This window comes from Cotesia glomerata, linkage group LG6 (genome assembly GCF_020080835.1).
Source record: "Cotesia glomerata isolate CgM1 linkage group LG6, MPM_Cglom_v2.3, whole genome shotgun sequence".
NCBI lineage: Eukaryota > Metazoa > Arthropoda > Insecta > Hymenoptera > Braconidae > Cotesia > Cotesia glomerata.
Genome location: NC_058163.1, coordinates 24242829 through 24260018, shown reverse-complemented (window position 1 = coordinate 24260018; position 17190 = coordinate 24242829). Strand labels below are relative to the sequence as shown.

Below are 17190 nucleotides of genomic sequence, written 5' to 3'. Positions count from 1 at the left end.
TTTGTTAAATATTAACAAATATTTTTAACTATAAACAAATCCTTCTATCAGTGTAACACTGCAAAAGAAAAAGTGATCTACGTATAAAAATTTTTACATTTTATAATACTGTTTATTATCAACTTGATATTTTAAAGGCTACAATACATAAAGATTAAACGTGTGAATGAACAAGTCGTGATTGACGTCATTTAACGGTGCAATTATCAACGAAGTGATAAATAAACTCAAGCTCAAAATGCAATTGGTTCTTAAACACTTTCTGCAATTTTTTAAAATCAACTTCATTGACTTTTTATGCGTTTAAAATTTTCCATAGAACAGAATCCTAATTCATATTTTACTTTATTTTTAACAAAATAATATATTGCGCATTGCAAAATAATTTTTTTACGCTGATAGTTAATTAAATAGATTTTTTCAAAAGAAAATGGGTTTTACAAGTATTTAATTACCAAAAAAAAAATATATCTTCTTGATAATTTCTAAGTTTAGTTAATTAAAGTATATCGTGTGACTAATGCAAAAAGGGCGCATAATTTTTTTTTTTATCACCAATCGACTAGTTGACATATTTTTCGTCAAAAAATCAAGCATTGATTTCCTAAAGCTAAAAGGGCGTATGTCTCTAATTATGCGCCCTTTTAGCTTTAGGAATTTGAAAATTTTATGACCTAAAGCTAAAAGGGCTTATAAATTTTTTTTCTAAATAATTCATTAAAATGCTCATTTTTAGCCTAAAAATTAAAAAAAAACGGTAGATTCATACGAAAGAGGCGTATTCTAACTCAACATACACTCTTTTAAAATTACAATTAAAAACATTTTTAAAAAATTGCAAAATATGCGTGATTGTATTAATTTATTTTTTATTTGAAAATTATTTTAATCCCATTAGTTTTCGATTAATTTAATTATCCATTGCTTGTATAAAAATAGTTAAAAATTATTATTTTTTCAATATTGTTTAAGTACTTAAAAACAGCCGATCCCCTCTTTTTCTCGCGTCGCACTCACTGCAAGAAACGCTACTATCCTCGGTGCATTCATGATTATGAAGCTATTGAAGTTTTATGTTTTTCTTTCAAACAAATGACAATTTTGAAAAAAAAAAGCCCTGCTATACGAAATAGATAATTAAAAAATCTATTACGTAGCAGAGCGTTTTTTTCAAAATTCTTCTTTGTCTAGAAGAGAAATATGAAGCTGCATGATATCATCCCGAATTATACTGAGTAAAAAAAAATTTCAGATAGTAGTTAGTATAATCCAGATTACAATGAGTATAATCCAGATATCACGCAGTATAATCTGGATTTTTTTAGCTACTATCTGAAATTGTTTTTCACCACAGATATCACTGAGTATAATCTTGGATGATACCCAGTGTCATCTTGTTCTTTCCGTGTAGGGACCGGCTGTTAAGAAATTTTTTTTTATTCATTAAACTTTTTTATTTTATGTCTTGTGAAACTATTTATCAAAATTTTTTATAAGAACTTACATTTTTTTTTATGTGCCCTTTTAGCTTTAGGCACTACTTTTCTAAAAGCTAAAAGGGTGCATGTCTTGAGTTACGCCTTTTTAGCTTTAGGATACTCGAATTTTTTTTTTTTTTTTACAGATCTTTGTGTTTTGAGCGATTTCAAGAAGAATGGCAAAAAAAATTTTTTTTATGCGCCCTTTTAGCATGGATCCCTACTAACCTGTAGCTATGCGCTCTTTTTGCATTAGTCACGCGATATATCAAATGAATTGATTAGACAACTTTGATTGAAAGAAATGAAATTCATTGAATATGGCAAAATAAATCTTTTATTTTTACACTTTTTTAAAAATCTTAAGCGCAATAAATCCTCCATATCCGGAAAAACCGCGAAGATACCAACCAACCCTACGAATTGGTTCAAGTTAATCGGTAACAATTTCTTGTAAATCAAAATAAAAAAAAATAAGTTTCACAAGCAAGTAATAACTAAAAATAATTTTTTTTTTTAAGATTCAAAATTTTTTTTTTTATCAAAAGAATATTAAAATTTTCCTATTTTTCTTTCTACATATCTTCGATTTTTAACAAGTACAGTAAAAGCGTAAAAAATACCATCTTATGGCGAAATTATAAACCAAAATAAATGAAAAAAAATTAATGGAAATATTATTCTTTTGTTTTGTTCCTTCAGGCTTTGGCACAAGGCAATACGAGGCAGACAAACGGAGACGCTGGGCATAACCACAACGGGTACCCGACTCCCGCGACCTCGGCAGCCCATAACGCTCTAAACCCCATGAATAATTTAAACGGCATCAACGCACAAGCTACCTACGACACCAAATGACAAACAAAGTAAAATACAAGGTTACTAAAATCGAATCACAGCCACCCGACCCCTAACAGCTACTCTAGCAGTTATATTAAAAATAACAATAATAATAACGATCCATACGTAAGAACAAGAAGAAAACGGAACATCCGTATGCTGCCAAATAATAAATCTTGTTTTATTGCTGATTCGATTTTGATTTCACATAAATAAACTAATAAATATAAATAAATACTAACAATAAGCTAAATTATATAATAGTAGACATTGATTATTTGCCAATAAATTGTGATCGCAGGTATGGAAGAAGTTTACACAGTTTTAAAATTTAATTTTATTTAATTTAACATAACTACACAGTAAAAAACTTTGCGTCATTACGTCAAAAAAATTAGTGTTAAATATTTAACATAAAAATTTTTTATTATGTATTTTTTATTTTTTATAAATAAGAAAATAAATTTTTTTTCAATTTATTTGACTTTTTAAAAAAAGTTATTTTTATTTTAAATTCAATTTTATTTTTTTTTTAACTTGGAAAATTATCAAATTAATTGGATATTTTTCAATTTATTTTTTTGCTTATAAAAATTGTTATTAGAAGGCCTAGTTAAGTAATATTTGTTATTAAGAGATAATTATTGATGAATTTAAATGTTAATTATTTTATTTAAGGACATTTTTCTAGAAAATGTTAATGAAAAATTGGAATTTTTATCAATAATTTAGTCTTACTTTATAATTGAGATATTTTATTGAATCAAAAAAATATTCTATGTGAATTTTGTCTGAAAAATTAAATCACAGAAAGGAAAATTTCTTGACTGGAGAACAAAATTCTTGGCTCAAGAAAATTTTCGGTCGCCTGAAGGAAGACCGAAGTTGTGTTGGCCGAAGTAAAAATTTTTCGAGAAATTTTATTCTTGGTGGAAGTCATTTTTTCTTAGTTCAAATTATCATAAATACTTGATACAATAAATTTTTATATTTGATCAAGATTTTTAGATACTTTAGGGAAGCAGCGCCACCTACTTTAGCTGAGAAAAAAATTTTCTCACCTTGAGAAAATTTTTCTCTTGAAAATTTGATACCCATTTTATATTATTTTAGCGTGCAATTATACATATTGAATGAAAAAAAATGATGAAATATTATTTGATCTTGCCATTCGACATGTTAATCAATAAAAATATTAATGAAAATTTACTTCTATCTTTATATTTAATTTTTTGGAGCAAGAGAGAAATTTTCTCAGGACAAGGAAATTTACTTCTATCAAGAACTAAATTTTTTGGAGCTTCGAGGCTGAATTTTCTCAAAACAACAAGATTTTCTTGACTTAAATGAATTTTCTTGGATCAAGATACGTATTTTTTAAAGCAAGAGAATTAATTTTGTTGGAATAAGTGAAATTTCTTATGTCAAAAAAAAAATTTTTTTTCGCTCAAGAAAATAATTAAGAAGAGAAATTTGCACTTATAATTATTTTTTCTTTTTAATTTTTATGAGGAATTTTTTTTCTAAATATTTTTCATGATAATTTACTTTGCTTTTTAAATAAAATAAAAATAAGTCGTGGTCATTTATTATCATTATGTTAAAAGGGAAATCATAAAATATCATCCATTACGATTCAAACGTTGAAAAAATCACTTAACGCTAGATGTTTTACTGCTTTAAAACTTACAAAGTCGGTGACTAAGACTTCGATAAAAATTTCCACGTATGCAACGAACATCAATGCATATTTAATGCATTCAGTGACTTGGATCATTCAGTGTTTTTTAAGTTTTCAAAGCGATACTTTTTAGTTCTTTAAAACTTAAAACAAAATGCATTTATTGTATTCGTCAGCTATCGTGATATGGACGCTATTTACACTCCAATCTATAGTAATATTACGTTCCTAAGCAAGTAAAGTAAGAAATGTCTCAGATGACATGTATCTTCTTGGCTCAACCTTTTTTCCTGTGCAGAATTAAGTAAGACTAACATGTCAATTTGAACAAAAATTGGCTTAGTAATTGATTAAATTAAAAATTTATAACAAATAATCTCCTTAAAAGAGCCAAAAAATAATTGTTATTCCATATCTTATTTTCTAAAACTTAACACTCTGCTAATGAGAAAATTTAGCGGTCATTCGCCATCTATCGGAATTTTTTAACACTACTTTTGATTAAAAAATTATATTTATAGGCATATTTTGTTATGAAATAATTAAGAAGAAAAATATTTTCTTGGCTCAAGTGAACTTTTTTTTTCTGTGTAAAATAAATTTTACTTTTCAATAATTTGACTTAATTTTCATAAATGTTAAATAAAAAAAAATTTTTAACTGTGTAACTGAAAAAAAAAAAAGAATAATGATCCATTAAATTTTGTGATAAATTTTTATTGTTAATTTATAATCATAAATTTTTAAAAATTCGGTGCTTGTTAGTTAAATAAAAAAAAAAAACTAAACTAATAATTAGTAAATAAATTAGTCGATTAATAAATAAATGAACTTACTTGTAGTATTATATATAGCTGGATAAAAAGAATAATATAAGTGAGTTTGCCAAACATAATGAAGTATAACTTGACACTACCGGGACACTACATACTAATATAGCATTACATAGGTAGGTGCGATGGTTACGAGGTTGAATTCGCAGTCGCAGAGATAGATCGAAATCGAGCGACACGCTCGCCGGGCACCCCCGGGGGTGTAATACGTTAGGGGTGACTTAGCGTCGTTTCAACTTGGAATCTCCGAGGCCAGATTGATGCGGCCAACTTTTGCGTTGCCTTATTTGCGAGTCAGATAACGAGGCTGAGTTATGCCCAAACTTTTACGGGGCTCTATATATTATAAAAAATAAAATAACTAAAGCGGAGCAAAAACTAAAGCACGGATGCGGAGGTGGGGACCGGGATATGCACAAGTTGAACGCTTTATTTATCTCGAGAAATAGATTGCTACCCAGGAGCCAAAGATTCGACATACACATCCGTACCTGCGACTTATGCTTCCATTACGCTGTTACGATTTATATGTAAAATACTTGCAGATTTTAATATTGTCATTGTCATTATTATTATTATTATTATTATTAGTATTAAATAAAAATTATTTATTATTAATTATATCAGTTGTTGTTTTTCAAATCCATCGAATAGTTTGTGAAATATTTATAATGTTATTATTATTATAATTTATTATTATTATTATTATTATTATTGTAAAGAAGTATATATGATAAGTAAGCCATATTTTTAAAAAATTATTAGCAATCTTGCAGTCACTACGTGACTTGTATATTATAAAAAATTAAAATTTTGCTTTATTAAATAATGACTTTTGTTAATTGCACTGTACTTTCTTAAATACTGGTGTTTTTAAAGATATAAGCTTATCTCGATGGTATACTCATCAAGAGCTTTCATTTGAGTACCCACATGCATTTTCATATATTTTTCATATATACATTAAGGTGGCGCAAAAAAACTGACTATTTTTTGTTTTGAGTCTCGAGTGAAAAAATGTTAGTTTTTGATGTTTTAAGAGCCCTCACCAAAGGACAGCTCAAAAAAAAATTTTTAAGAGGTCACTCCAAATTTTTTAAAATTTCAAAAATCGAATTTTTTTTTTTTTTTTTAATTTTTTTTTTCGTTACGGTATAATTTTATAGACCAAAAAAAAATAAGTTTCTGAAAGTTTCAGTTCAAAATTTAAATTTTAAAAGGTCGCTCATAATTTTTTTTTTTTTTCTTTAATTAGTCATATCGCCGACTTTAAGTGTTGGGAGTGGTACGTTGGGGTCTTTTTGGTTTGAAAAACTCCTAACCTTCGCGGAGAGGTCAAATCTCAACCAAGCTGGTTTCTAAGACCAGCTTGGGATTCGAACCCACGCCTGGCAGTTGATTAAATAAAATTATTAAATTAAAAAAAAATTATATTTTCTGTTGTGCTTGATTTTTAGTTCATCTCGTGATGTATTTTTATCGATTATTGTACTAAATAAAAAGAAAAAAATGCATGGAATTTTAATTTGAATAGTAAAAGGTCGCTCGAAAAAATCTAAACTAATGCACTAATAAATTGAAAAAAAATATGAGCGACCTTTCAAAATTCAAATTTTGAACTGAAATTTTTAGAAACTTATTTTTTTTTAGTCTATAAAATTATACCGTAACGGGAGAAAGAATAAAAAAAAAAATTCGATTTTTGACGATTTTTGAAATTTAAAAAAATTTGGAGCGACATCTTAAAAATTTTTTTTTAAGCTGTCCTTCGGAGAGAGCTCTTAAAACATCAAAAACTAACATTTTTTCACTCGAGACTCAAAAAAAAAAAATAGTCGGTTTTTTTGGCGCCACCCTAATATACATATATATATATATGAAAAATTGATGTGGGTACTCAAATGAATGGACTCGATAAGTGTAACATCGGAATGAGCTTATATCTTTAAAAATGTCAATAATTATAACTGACCTTGCTATTTTGTCAAGTAATGATATTTTTAAAGATATAAGCTCATCCCGATGTTACAATCATCAAGAGCTTTCATTTGAGTACCCACATGTATTTTCATATATTTTTCATATATACATATATATAATATAAATAAATATATATAAATATATGAAAAATTGATGTGAGTATTCAAATGAAAGGTCTTGATGAGTGTAATGTTAGGGTGAACTTATATCTTTAAAATTGTCAATAGTTCACAAAATACAATGTCATTTCTTAAATATTGATATTCTTAAAGACATAAGCTCATCCTGATGTTACACTCATCAAGAGCTTTCATTTGAGTACCCACATGCATTTTTATATATTTTTCATATATTCATATATATATATATATATATATATATAAATATATATATATATATATATATATATATATAAATATATAAAATATACGAAAGATTGATGTGGGTACTCAAATGAAAGGTCTCAATAAGTGTAACATCGAGCTTATATCTTTAAAAATGTCAATGGTTCACAAGATAAAAGGTCATTTCTTAATTATGTATCTCGAGAGAGAGCATTTTCGAATGCAACCTAAATACTTATCTTAATAAATTGACTGTCGGTGAGAATGAAATGAAACCTTGAAAAGGCACAAATTAAAACCTTTGCAATGACACTAAATTTCACTAAAAAAACCAATTTTATCATATGACTATCCTGGAAACAAAATTTGTATTATTCTCTTAATAATATAGATTATTAAAATTTGAAAAAAAAAATGAATTTTTCTGAGTAAAAAAACTTTTTTCTAAAAATTCTAAATTAAAAAATTTTTTTAATTAATAAAAAATTGAAACATTTACTTACCAAAATTTTTTTGTACTTAATAAAAATCGAATTTTTGATTCGACGTCCTTAAAATTAAATTTTGAGTTTCAATTTTTTTAAATTTTGTCATATAAATAAAATTGTAACTAATAAAACTATCAACTGATAAATAATTACCAAAATTTCATTTAATCACCGCTAAAATACTTTTCCAAAAATCGTAAAAAAGTTCAAAATAAAAATTTTTGGAAACAAAAATTTGAAAAAATACTAATTTTTGCTTTTTATATCTCACAAAATAAAAAGAAAAAAAAAACAAAATGTTTTTTTGTAATGTAGACAATTGTAACAAGCAAGTTCTCAAAAACCATTTAACTAGTGTTTAATAAATAATAATTATAATTAAGACATAAATATTATTTAGTAGAGATGAATATTTAACTTAATATTTTTAATGTATATTAAATAAATGAACAATAATTTATCAAATGTATAATGTTATTTTGTACGATAAAAATGCTAATACGATCATAGAATTTTAATGTAACAATATAAAAATTTTTTTCCTTTTCCGCTGTATCGTTAACTTTTTCCCAGATACACGTGTTCCCTTTCTAGCCGTCGAATTGAGGAATTTCTACTGAACACTGAGCACCGCTTATGCCTGTTTCCCGTTAAAATATTAAAAGGAGAGAACGTGATTGGCCGACAAAATTTCATCTCAATAATTTAGCAATCACGCACGCACTCATACACACGGTTTGTGTTTTACATCACCGAAAACGGATAAATCCCATTGTGTATTCAAGAGAAGCATCAAAATCCAACTCTAAAGTTGTTGAGTTTCTGTTGAGAAGAGTAGAGGGAAGGAGAATAAACTCGATCCGAACCGAGGAAGCAAAAAGCTATATGGAATCATATCTTTTGTACAAGATTTCTGGCAATCTTCACTGCTCGCACGAATTGACTCGAAATATTTCGCTTAACATTGCAAATTTATCGTCTCTACATGCTTTTTCAGGTAAAGTATTTTGCCATTTTATGCAAGTTTAAACTTTGCTTAGAATTCTCATTCATACGAAAAGAAACCTCCTGCCCTCTTTCAGCATGTGCAATAAATAAGAAAAAAAAAATTCATGGTAAAATTAACTTTCCGTAAATTGAATAAAACAATTTGTTCTTTATATAGCGAATTATTGAAACTGAAATATTGACCTGCTTAATCACTCGGTGTGATGAATGACAGGCATCGAATGGAAGCAGTCAATTTTTTATTGTTTCCCTTTTAAATTGTTCCGCGAGTAATCATTGGCGAGCAATTAGGCGGTGGCGCACCCCCGATAAATGTTATTTATGGACGACGATTATCCATGGGCACGGCTAACTACCAAGGTACCCTGCCACCAGTTTAATGTAACACCGTCTCGAGTCTCCAACCGAAATTGCTACCGCGACCCTCTCTAATTGCTCGACGATTAACCATTCAGCCTACGCATTTTGATTGCTACTTACTATTATCATTTTTTTCGTTTTAATTGTTGATACTTACATTGTCAAGGCTTTGAAGATTTTTTAGATATACTCATCATTAATTTTTGAATTGAGAGATGGAAAAAAAAATTTTCAACATAATTGAAGATTTTTTTTGCCGTGACTTGTAAACTATAAATAAAGGACATTTTGCTTTATTAAATATTCATTTTTGTTAAATTGCACTGTACTTTCTTGAATATTGACATTTTTAAAGATATAAGCTCATCCCGATGTTACACTCATGAAGAGCTTTCATTTGAGTACCCGCATGCATTTTTGATATATTTTTCATATATACATGTATATAATATATATAAATATATGAAAAATTGATGTGGGTACTTAAATGAAAGGTCTCGATGAGCGTAACATCGGGATGAGCTTATTATATATCTTTAAAAATGTCGATAGTTGACAAGATAACAATGTCAATTCTTAATTATTGACATTTTTAAAGATATAAGCTTATCCCGATGTTGCACTCATCAAGAGCTTTCATTTGAGTACCCACATGCATTTTTAATATATTTTTCATATACACATATATATATATATATATATATAATATATATATATATATATATATATATATATATATATATATATATAAATATATGAAAAATTCATGTGGGTACTCAAATGAAAGGTCTCGATGAGTGTGATGCCGAGGTGAGCTTATATCTTTAAAAATATCATTAGTTGACAAGATAGCAATGTCAGTTCTTAATTAATGACATTTTTAAAGATATAAGCTCATCCCGATGTTACACTCATCAAGAGCTTTCATTTGAGTACCCACATGTATTTTTGATATATTTTTCATATATACATATATATAATATATATATAAATATATAAAAAATTGATGTGAGTACTCAAATGAAAGGTTTTGATGAGTGTAACACCGGGATAAGCTTATATCTTTAAAAATGTCAATTTTTCATAAAATACAAGGTCATTTCTTAATTATATATTTAATTCATATTTATTTTAACTATTTATATTAGAATAATATATTATTAGGAGTTATTTAGATAAGTTTTTTTTTATTATACGAATTACAAAATTGATTTTTCCGTAAATAAAGTAGAAATAAATTTCAATTTTTATTACTTAAAAACTCTAAATTTATGTGAAAATTGTTATTATTTTTTTTTTAATCAGAAAATTTTCTATTGAATTTAATTTTTGTTTTTAAAAAACATCGATGAACTCAAATATTTTTAAATAGAACAAAATCATACGAAAATTTTTTTTTTTTACTTATATAATATTAAAATAATCAATGAAAAAAAATTTTTTTGTTTCTATTTGTCTTTAATTAATTTTTTTTTTATAAAAAATTTTTTTTGTTAAATAAAAATTTTTTTTTAATATATTATAAAAAAAAAATTCTATTGTAAAATTATAAAACATCATATTTATAGCTTAAAGTATTGTGAATAATTAAACCAAGCAATTTAACAAAGTGGAACTTGAAAAAAATTTTCTTTCCAAAATAAAAAAAAAAGTTTTGACTAATTTATTCACATAAAACCTTGAAACAATGAAAAGTGAATTTGAATTTAAAAATATTATTTTTATTCATGAAAATAGAACAGACTGGACTTGACGTTTAGTGAAAAAAAAAAAAAAAAAAAAAATAATGAATATGTGAATATTTTAATACGTATGTGTATAAAAAAATCAAGGGCACACAAGCGAGTAACAACGATTAATTAAAAAAGTAAAAATTGTTTTCATAAAATGAATTTACGGAAATATGCGCGGACTGAAATAATATCCTGGTGGCTGATGCGTGTCCTTGCACCCGAAACCGTCAGGCTCGGGTCTCGGGAGAATAAAGAAGGAAGGAAGCTAAAAAAGTGACTAAATAAAAACAAGAATAAAAGTTAAACGCGAGTGACAGGACTCGGAAGAAACTTTTCCACATTTTTTTAATTTCCATAACTCTTATAAAAATATTTCAATGGCATTTCATATCCAGTCTTTCTGTTTTCGCTCACCTCCTGCTTTCCTTGTTCCTGTTTTAAAGCCCGGCGAGGTTACGGTAAAGGTAGCCCATGCGAAGTGTGATTTAAGGACCCGTAAAACGATCGTTAAAACAACAAAGCTTTTTAATGTCTTTCCTTGATTGCTTAACTCACTTTATTAAAACGTTATGCGTTATTTTAATACCACGCTTTTCTATTATTTTAATATATTTTAATTTTTTTTTCTCTCTTTTATTTAACTCCCAGGTGGACTTTACCAACTCGATTCAACTCGACTTAGTAAACTTGGATAAATATTCTTATACTTTTTTACGCCCCCGACTCCGCCAAGAACTTATAAAAACTTATAACCAGCAAATAAAAAAATATAATAACTGTTTCATCAATAATACTGACAGAAATATTAAAAATAAATTTCTTTTATCTAAAAAAATTATTCTAAAGAGAAACAATTGTATTGATTTTCTGAAAAAATGATAATAAATTTTAATTTCTAGTTTTTGAAAATATAAAAAAGAACACAAATCCGAATTTTATTTTGTTAATTTAATTCATTAATCTCAACTAAATATTTCAAAACAAAATAATATTTTTTTTAACGTAATTACAATTTATTATTAAAATTTATAATAAAAAACTAGCAACCTTGCAGTCAGTATGTGACTGCCGTGACTTGTGAACTATAAATAAATGAAATTTTGCTTTATTAAATAATGAATTTTGTTAAATTGCTCTGTACCTTCTTGAATATTGACGATTTTAAAGATATAAACTCATCTCGATGTTACACTCATCAAGAGCTTTCATTTGAGTACCCACATGCATTTTTCATATATTTAACATATATACATATATATATATATATATAATATATATTTTAAAGATATAAGCTCATCCCGATGTTATGCTTATCAAGAGCTTTCATTTGAGTACCCACATGAATTTTGATATATTTTTCATATATTTGTTTATATATAAATATAAAAAATATATGAAAAATTGATGTGGGTACTCAAATTAAAGGTCTCAATGAGTGTAATGTCAGGGTGAGCATATATCTTTAAAAATGTCAGTTGTTCATAAGATACAAAGTAATTTCTTAATTATTGATATTTTTTAAGATGTAAGCTCATCCCGATGTTACACTCATCAAGACCTTTCATTTAAGTACCCACATCAATTTTTCATATATTTATAAATATTATATATATGTATATATTAAAAATATATCAAAAATGCATGTGGGTACTCAAATGAAAGGTCTCGATGAGTGTAACATCGGGATAAGCTTATATCTCAAAAAATGTCAATAGTTCACAAAATACAAGGTAATTTCTTAATTATTGAGATTTTTAAAGATATAAGCTCATCCCGATATTACACTCATCTAAAGCTTTCATTTATATATATATATATATATATATATATATATATATATATATATAAAAATATATGAAAAATTGATGTGGGTATTTAAATGAAAGGTCTTGATGAGTGTAACATCGGGATGAGCTTATATCTTTAAAAATGTCAATAATTCACACGATATAAGGTAATTTCTTAATTATTGATATTTTTATAGATGTAAGCTCATCCCGATGTTACACTCATCAAGAGCTTTCATTTGAGTACCCACATACATTTTGATATATTTTTCATATATACATATATATAAATATATAAAGTATATGAAAAATTGATGTGGGTACTCAAATGAAAGGTCTTGATAAATGTAATGTCAGGATGAGCTTATATCTTTAAAAATATCATTAGTTGGCAAGATAGCAATGTCAGTTCTTAATTATTGACATTTTTAAAGTTATAAGCTCATCTCGATATTACACTCATCTAAAGCTTTTATTTGAGTACCCACAAGCATTTTTGATATATTTTTCATATATACATATATATATATATATATATATATATATATATATATATATAATATATATAAATATATGAAAAATTGATATGGGTACTTAATTGAAAAGTCTTGATGAGTGTAATATCGGGATGAGCTTATATCTTTAAAAATGTCAATAGTTCACAAGATACGAGGTCATTTTCTTATTCTCTTAATAATATAGATTATTTTATAAAAATGTCCTTTAAAACATCCAAAGCTTCTTTCATAAATTATCCGAAATATAACGAAAGTTATTATACAAAAGTATGAGGCAAAAAATCAGTGACTGTGCATATAATACTTTAGATTACTATTCCGACTGGAGAATGTGTCCCACGAGCAATCTCTGGTCCAGTGAGGCGAAAATGAAAAGCAAAGAAAGGAGTCGAGACTGCGGGGCTCGTAAAACAATAAAATAAAATAAAAATAAAAGAGCGGTGCCATCGAAAAAAGCAAAGTGAGGTCAAAGAGGAGTTTAAAAGCAAAAGTGCTATTGTATGCCCCGTTTTGGAATGGCCCTAATTAAAAAAGTCATTGTCGAAAATTAGCATTAGAGCGAGCGAATTCATTTTTCTTCTCCGGCTTTTTTTCATTATTCCGAAGATATTAAACTGCACAAAGCATTCAAGGGCACGATTGAGTGAGCACGGATCCAGCGAATTTTTACCGAGTGGACAGGTAGGTGCCTCAGGTAGTCGAGTACTTTTGAATGTCTTTATATATTAGATGTCATACATGAAAGTAAAGAACGCGAGCAATCTTTTCATTTCGCTTTGTCCAGGAATGTCTTTCGACCCCCTAGCCAGTAGCTAGTAGTATAGACCGTGTAATATCAGACATATCTACTTTTTTACGTCTCTCGCCCGAGGACGTCTTTCTTAGCTTCATCTTTTTCTTACCCAACAACCTATAAGGACATTCACGTGAACATTCTGCAAGTACCTAAGTCAGCATATTATTTTTTTTTATATGTACATTTCCATTGATGTCTTTTTCATGTCAAATTTTGTTTTTCTAGGAAAAAAGCTTGTCGAATGTGAATTTATGCTTGTAATTTTATTTGGTTAGATTGCTTTACAAGAAAATTAAGAACTACACGAGAAATATTTTATATTCACTCTCGACATGTCGGAAATTTGTTTTTTGTTTTTAAGAAGTATATTCTTATCTAAAAAAAAAAAATTAGGACGACGGTTGACGGCTGTGTGCCTGAATTTACGTGAATTACGGCGAATTAGTATGAATTAGATCTTTTAGCCTGTGTGCCGTAATATCAAAACTTAAAACCATTAATTTTAAAATAAAAATATTAAATTTAAAACAATCTATACTAATATCATAACGAGGAAAAATTTGATTGCTTGCACGCATAAAAATAATTTTGTTGAAATAACAAAAGACGGGATAACTGAAAAATATGTTCTGGTAACAAATGAGTGTAGTTATAGTAACAAATCCATTAGTCGCATTAACAAAATGTTTCAAGTTGTACTAACAAACCAGTCTGTTAAATCACCAAATCAATTTTTTGTCCTAACGAAATCATTTTATTGCAATAACAAAACTAATTTGTTGCTAAAATATTTTCCAAATCAGATATCACTGATTATAGCATATTTTTAAATTATGGATTCTTATAAAATTTAATGTAACATTTCATGTAAATTTATTTGTTATTTTAATAGAATAATTTTACTGTTTCAACAAAAAAATTTGTTATACCAACTAAATTATTTTGTCGAATCTACTTAAAGATTTTGCTATAGTAACCAAATTGTTTTGTTGTTATAACATATCAATAACTTGCTATAACCTAAATTTTGTTATTTTAACATATAATTTGTTATCCCTATGTTAACAAATGCATTTGTTACTAGAACATGTCTTAGGTTATTTTAACAAAATTTTTTTCTGCGTGTGTTTACATTAAATAGTCTCCAAAACTACTGAATCGATTTAAAAAATTTTTTCACCGTTGAGAAGCTACACTATCCCCGGCTGACATGAGCTATATCACATCATAATTAATTTAAACATTTTTGTTAAATACCCGTGCGAAGCCGGGGTGACCTGCTAGTATTATATATATGTAAGGTACCGGCGAGTAATAAGGCCTAGCTAAGGGAGATTTTGGAAAAAATCGAAAATATTGCATTTAATTATTGAAATGTAACGTTAATTTTTATATTAATATATTAGCTACACAATATAATGAAGTAATGGTAATTTTCACCATAAACAAACACAAAATTGAATTTTTTCAAAAACTTTGCGAATAGGCCTTATTTTACTACGGTAGGGTAATAAGGCCTGCGGGTTAAACATACTGGAAATAGTTATACGAAAATCAATAAAATTGGTATTATAGATCAATCATCACTTAAATTTAGCAACAATACTTCTTAAGATGTTGATAAAAATTAGAACAATGATTTTAAATTATTAAATATAAAATTATAAAAAATGTTTACCATTTACTCAAACCGTTTTTTAGGAATTTTTCCGCGCTACTTTAGCATATGACGGATGATGAAATATAGAAGACAGGGAACATTGTATCGGGACTCTATAAACTTGTAGCGACATTTCTATGCTAGACGCTTCTACTAGAGAAGCCTTTAGCGCAAGCGGTTATTTTAAATAGCATTTCTATCACTTAGGCCTTATTACCCGCGGGTACCTTATATATGAAAAATATAAAAATGCATGTGGGTACTCAAATGAATGCTCTTGATGAGTGTAGCATCGGGATGAGTTTATATCTTTAAATACGTCAATAGTTAAAAAAGTACTGTACAATTTAACAAAAGTCATTATTTAATAAAGCAAATTTTTATTCATTCATTAGTCACGGCATTCACATAGTTACTGCAAGGTTGCTAGTATAATTAAATTCAAATTTTTTAAATAAAAAATCTAAAAATTTTAACAATATTTACTGCAATTAGTTTTTAAAACAATAATTTTTTTTTAATTTTGCTAGAAAATTTTTCTATGAAATTCTAAGCTCAAAAATACAATTTGATCATAAAAAAAGAATTATCTTGAATCAAGAAAATAATTTTGGGGAATTTGCTCGTCTTTAAATTAGAAAATTTTTAAATCAAGTTAATTTTACTTTCAATAATTTTTTTCTTATTAATTTAAATAAAATCAATTAAGGTAAAAGCCCCAATTATTGACGCTATAAGAGACAAAGTTATGATTTGATTTTTTTTAAGCAATCAAATATAAATATCGTTGAATTTTGTTTGTGGTAATGTCTTAAGTTATTTACTAATTAATTTTAAATAATTAAATAGATAATCTGGATACACCAATTATTGACGGGTTAAAAAACTGATTGATCTAAATATTGACGTACCGTAACCCGAATTATTGACGCCCCTACTGCGCATGCGTCGAATCATTTGGTTATATTTTTATTTATCAAAACTTGATATAAAGTAATCAATATTATTAAAGTTAATTAATAATAATTTCTATGAATGATTAATTATTATTAAAAATATAACAATTTATTCAAAAACTTATTTAACACCAAAACACGCCGAGTTATTTGACAGTTAAACCCGAGTAAAAACAGAATTCCGCCGCACCACCGCTGCACTACAGCCGTGACAATTTTGGTTATTTTATAAGTGCCGTATCACCGCCGCACCACCGCCGTGACAAGTAAAGAATTTATCTATTCGCCGCACTACCGCCGCACCACAGCTTCGACGCGCCCGGGTAAAAATAAAATTATTAATTTTTACGAAAAAATAATAAATTTCGTTCGACCGCCGCACCACCGCTGCACCACCGCCGCACCATACCACTGTTTGATGGTATATACATTGAAATAATATATTCGTTGATCATTCAAATAGCTTAACTAAATTTTTTAAGTTAAGTATGGCTTGCAGTGCAGTTGGCAATGTTCGAGACTTCCATGCAGACGATCCAGGTTCGAATCCCATCACAGTTCAATTTTTAAAATTCTTTCAGAGTATTTCGATAGGCGTACCGCTGCTGTGCAACCCGAGGACGAAATTAAAAATCTACATCAACAATACGACTAAAAAAATCAATAATTTCGCGGTGCTTTGGCCTGATTTAAAAAAAATTTTTCTGCCCTCCAGGCGGAAAGTGGCA

At 27.3% G+C, this 17190-nt stretch overlaps 1 protein-coding gene across 2 annotated transcripts in view; it reads left to right on the top strand.

Moving 5' to 3' along the window:
* Positions 1 to 2698, top strand: part of LOC123266460 (LIM domain only protein 3-like) — a 161217-nt gene extending 158519 nt beyond the window's left edge. For both annotated transcript variants that reach the window (XM_044730701.1, XM_044730697.1), the window contains exon 6: positions 2181 to 2698. In XM_044730701.1, the coding sequence (XP_044586636.1) occupies positions 2181 to 2336 (156 nt within the window). In that variant the 3' untranslated portion in view covers positions 2337 to 2698. The remainder of the gene's footprint in view (positions 1 to 2180) is intronic.
* The last annotated feature ends 14492 nt before the right edge of the window (positions 2699 to 17190 follow it).